At 46.1% G+C, this 5,000-nt stretch overlaps 1 protein-coding gene across 2 annotated transcripts in view; it reads right to left on the bottom strand.

Moving 5' to 3' along the window:
- The window catches only part of rnf150b (ring finger protein 150b), a 16,011-nt gene extending 11,646 nt beyond the window's left edge, over nucleotides 1-4,365 (bottom strand). The window contains exon 1 of one of the 2 annotated variants that reach the window (XM_078244230.1): nucleotides 3,342-4,365. In XM_078244230.1, the coding sequence (XP_078100356.1) occupies nucleotides 3,342-3,798 (457 nt within the window). In that variant the 5' untranslated portion in view covers nucleotides 3,799-4,365. The remainder of the gene's footprint in view (nucleotides 1-3,341) is intronic. The other variant, XM_078244231.1, reaches the window with a different exon arrangement.
- Between the last annotated feature and the right edge of the window lie 635 nt (nucleotides 4,366-5,000).

Genomic DNA, 5,000 nt, shown 5'->3' with positions numbered 1-5,000 from the left:
CTGGAGCTGCTACCCCCGCGACCCGACCCCGGATAAGCGGATGAAAGATGGATGGATGGATGCTAGGCTAATGTGCAATGGTAAACACACAGAATATGGTACACGCACATAGCAGAGCTTGCAAACTGTGGCTTTCTTGTCGACAACGCGAACATTGTCAACATAACTCAGTGAAAATCAAAAATACTTCGAGGAGGGGGCCCAAGTTCTGTCGCTGGGTCTCCTGCACTTCAACCTTCTTATATACCGTCTATGACTTCAACACGTGTGTCGTTTTCCCGCTTGTCAAGCCGACCAGACGTGACGTGGGGGCGTGGCAGTATCGACGATTCCATTTTTTTTTTTTTATTCTAAATTCGAGATTGTGACTTAATTTCGGTTATTCTTCAGCTTTAAGTTTTGTCTTTAAGCTTTTTGAGTCTTTTTTTAATGTATTATCTGCTCCAGCTTTTCCCAACGTTTTAGACACAGATATGGTGATAATAACGGCCCAAAATTATGTGGAAAAAAGACACAAAACTACCACAAAGAGACGCCAAATGACCACAGACTGTATGGGTAAATTGCATTTCTTTTTTTTCTTTTTTTTTAAAGAAAATGCACACTTTCTTGAGGAAAGGGCGCCTTGATACTCCGCCAAATACGCACACCTAAAGCGTGTATGCAGAGCTTTCTCCGTAGCCTTACGCAAGTGGCCTGAGGTTTATACTTGTGCATCGATCTCTTTAAGAGAATAGCAGGGCCGGCGTGTGTGTGCGTGTGGTAGAGTGAAAGAGTGACAGCGATAAAGTGTCTCCTCTGTTCTTTCTGACCACGGTGTAAAATCTGGATCAGGAGAAGTGAACCCTCTCCTTGATCTCATGTTGTTTATGGAGAAGGAGAACCAGGAAACGAGTTGGGGGGGGGGACATGCAACGCTACCAAGCCACGGCCGAGCCACGTGCGTCGCTGCGACGTGTAGTTACATTTTTCGAGAGGTGACGTCAGACTTAAGTCTTCCACAAAGCTCGGGAAAACACTGCAAGGTATACCGCGGTTTGATAAAGTCACGGTGTCTCTGTCTGCGTGTGTGTGTGTGTGTGTGTGTGTCTGTGCATCTGTGTGTGTGTGTGTGTGTGCATCTCTGTGCGCGTCTGCATCTGTGTGTGTGTGTGTGTGTGTCTGCATCTGTGTGCATCTGTGTCTGCGTCTGTCTGTGCATCTGTGTGTGTGTCTGTGTGTGTCTGCATCTGTGTGCATCTGTGTCTGTGCGCGTGTGTCTGTCTGCATCTGTCTGTGTGTGTGTGTCTCTGTATGTGTGTGTGTGTCTGCATCTGTGTGCGTCTGTGTAGTTTGTTTGGCCACTGACACGTTGGATAACCCCCCCCCCCCCCCCTCGAGGCCGCCACTGAACTCACATCAACCCCAAAACACACAGACAGCAACGACATTGATTCATCGCCTTCTAAAAATAAACCGCTGGGATCTGTCTGTAAAGTTATGGAGGTTATGGAGGAAGGAAGCATTTTGGCTTTTATTTCAAAATGTCTGTGCAATGGCAGCCGTAACATTAACGAGCACGACTGATTTAGAGACACAAATAAGACAGAAGTGCTTATAACTTTATGTTACTGCAGCTTTTCACAACTGTTGATACAGGGGGCAGCCATGTTGGATTTTGAACTCGGGCTACTGCGAGGTTGTACGAGTTCCGAGCTCGTAAATCCGACGTCAGGGGGCGTGTTTACGACTTTGACCTCGTTAAAACCGAGTTGCGAGGTAAATAGACCGCCGCATAACTCTCGCTCGGCCGTAGCGTGGTAGCGTTGCATTTCCTGGTTCTCCTTCTCCATCAACAACATGAGATCAAGGAGAGGGTGAACTTCTCCTGCTCCAGATTTCACCGTGGTCAGAAAGAACAGAGGAGACACTTTGTTTCTCTCACTACGACTCTACTCGCTCTGAAGCTACCGGCAATCACCGTCACTCTCTCACTCTAACACACACACACTCCCCCCACACACACGCACGGCTCGACGCACACACCAGCGCAACTTACGTCGACCACTTACGTAGGCTACGGTGAAATATCCGACCTTCCTGTTGAAAGCATACTGTTTGTATTTAATCCAGGGTCTGACTTTTAATAAAAAAAATTGTTGTGGCAGTGTGTTTTTCTTCTGAAAACATCATTGCACGCCTACTGACTGATACACCGCCCTCTGGTGGACAGAACATATACGAAGTTTGATACCAATATAAGCCTTACTGAAGGCATTTAATGGTCAAAATATTATTAATAAATATTCGAATATTAATATTAATAAACAAACGAGCTTCGAATATGATTTTTGGGCAAAAGTCAAAGCCCTAGTCTAACCCCTCCCTCATTGACCTGCTCCATCACTGTTCTCCATTTTGTAGGCCTGGTCGAGTTTTTAAATGTTACTGTCTGTGTCAGCGTCTCCTCGGACCGCGAACCTCCTATGGCGCCATTTTGATGCTAACGAGCCGTCACCTCCCGTTAGCATCCCATTGACTGCCATTCATTTTGGCGCCACTTAGTTAACTATCATTTTAGTGATCAATAATGAGCCTGTGTCTATGTTATCTCCTTACATATACCTACGCTCTCCGTCTCTGCTAGATTGGGAATGATTGAGATTTCTCTTGGCACAGCTACCAGAAGACTTCCAACTTTCAGACAGGTTGCTCACGTCACATCTACGTCTTCAAGCTCAGTTGGAGGCTGCTCAGTAACGCTCAGCCATCACCGGGAAAGAGCTTCTAATGTCCTTCACTGGTCTCCGTCCAGAGACACGGGGTCTGTTAGTCCATTATTTATATATATATGTCAATGTCTAACACACGCTGGCGCATAATTGTGACAAATGTCGATGTAGATTGACGTAAAAGTCGCATCAAATCCGCCTTGGTTGTTCACACTGCGGCCGCATTGAAATAAATCAGACCTGAGTCTGATTCAGGACCACATATGGAAGTGGTCTAAATCCGGGCTAGATTTGATTGTTCACACTACTTCTGAAGAAGTCTGACCTGGTCACTTGACCCCCCAAAAAAACAGATTTGGGCCACTTTTGCCTGCAGTCTGAACGTAGCCTTACACGCACGAAAATCTTTTTTCCTCGAGATTTTTGTCGCTTTTTTAGGACGTTTTTCTTGCTATTTTTTTTTTTTCTATAAAAAATGTTTTAAGGAGAAAAAAACATGTTAGTCAGTTATAGTCGCATTTCTAGAGTTATTTTTGTTGCTTCTTATGGAGTTTTTGTTGCCTTGGGGTTTTTTTTCCTGAAGTTTTTGGAGCCTTTTCTGATATTTGTAGCCTTTAGACATTCAGTTACCTGGATGAGGCATCGTGATGGTGTCGTTAACGTTACCGGACCCCACGTTAAAGATGACCACCGCCGAGGCGTTGTAGGCTGCAGCGTGGCGGATCTTGTCCTTGTAGGTGCAGTTACCCCGGGCTATCAGCGCCACCCAGGCCCCGGCCTGTACGGGCACCGCGAACCGGGTGTTGGGGTCGCAGGCCTGGCGGTCGTGCAGCGCGGCGGGCAGAACCACAACTCCTCTAGCGTCCCGCTTCGGCGAGTGCTCCCCGTAGCGCCCGCACTCCGTCTTCTCGGTGCGGAGCTCCGACGTGGCCGGGTCCACGTAGGTGATGTTGACGAAAGCCGTGTACCACTCCTCGCGCTCGGCCACGGTGAAGTCGAGGCACAGCAGGTGGACGAAGCAGAAGGACAGCAGCCACGTAGAGAGGGCCAGGCTGCGGCAGGCCGCCACCAGAGAGCCCGGAGCCATGGTGATCCTTCCCCGCTGAGAGGTTCCGAGCAGCCCGGTAGACGCCTTTACTCCACCATGCTACCAGTCGACCGAGCTGGAGGTTGATTTTAATCCGCCTTTCTCTTCAACTTCGACGCCTACTTCTTTTCCGCCCTCTCCTTTCTCTTATTTTCACCGTGTTTTGGTTGTTTTCAGCCGCTCCCCTCTGCCGCTCTCAGACGCCTGCTAGCCGTTTACATTTCCAACCGTCAGCGAAGACAAAACACACGGTAGAAGAAGCCCCGACGCACGGACAACTTCGGGCACAATAACCGGTTACAACGACGACACTGACCGTTACCGAAGCAGAACACCAGGCGGTGAATGCACTGTACGACAAAGTTAAACGGGGTAATAATAATCGTTAAGTAAAGCTAAGCTGCATTGTTTTGACTGGGCCTGAGCAACCAGTGTTAAGCTCGCGCTATTGGAGTACTGGAGTTCCGGTTGTTTGATTTAAAAATAAAAGCAGCGATATTTCTTTTGAAAAGTTTTATTGTTGAAATGAACCTTGTACCACTCACTATGTCATGAAACCATTAAGTAAATTACCAAATGGTTTTTTTTTAAATTATTTTATTTCAGACGCGATGATGAATTAAACTCCACAAGTGAAAGCCGTTCTCTCTTATTTTGAAAGGAAAAGCATTTTATTTCCGGTAAGAATATGTCTGACTTGACGCAGATCTGTGCGCCAGTAATGCCGAGCAGCGCCGCCTAGCGGCCTGGCAGAGAAACTGCAGCTGTACACCAAAACAATACAAACCTACTTTTATCAGTGTGCGTAAGTTTATTCATTGCAATTACTCTCTAATTTACTTTATTTCATAGTGTTATATTTGATTCCTTATTTTAATATCTGTCTTTAACATATTTTACATTGTTGGAGACCTGAGATTTTCAACTGCTTCCCAATTGTTGTGCACATGATAAACAAAGACCTGGAACTGTGTGTAAAAAGTAACTAAGGGTCAAATACATGTAGTGGAGTAGATGTAAAAAGTAGCAAGGATGTAGTAAAGTACCTCAAAATTGTACTTGAGTAAATGTAAAAGTACTTACAGTAGTTACATTCCAGAAATGGGACACAATTAATCGATCATATGCAACTATTCTGATTCATAATCCAAATCATTTTTAAACACACAAACGCACGCACACAAAACACGGCCACACACTCT

Source organism: Sander vitreus, unplaced genomic scaffold (assembly GCF_031162955.1).
Source record: "Sander vitreus isolate 19-12246 unplaced genomic scaffold, sanVit1 ctg154_0, whole genome shotgun sequence".
Classification (NCBI taxonomy): Eukaryota; Metazoa; Chordata; class Actinopteri; order Perciformes; family Percidae; genus Sander; species Sander vitreus.
This window is presented reverse-complemented; position numbering and strand designations above follow the sequence as displayed.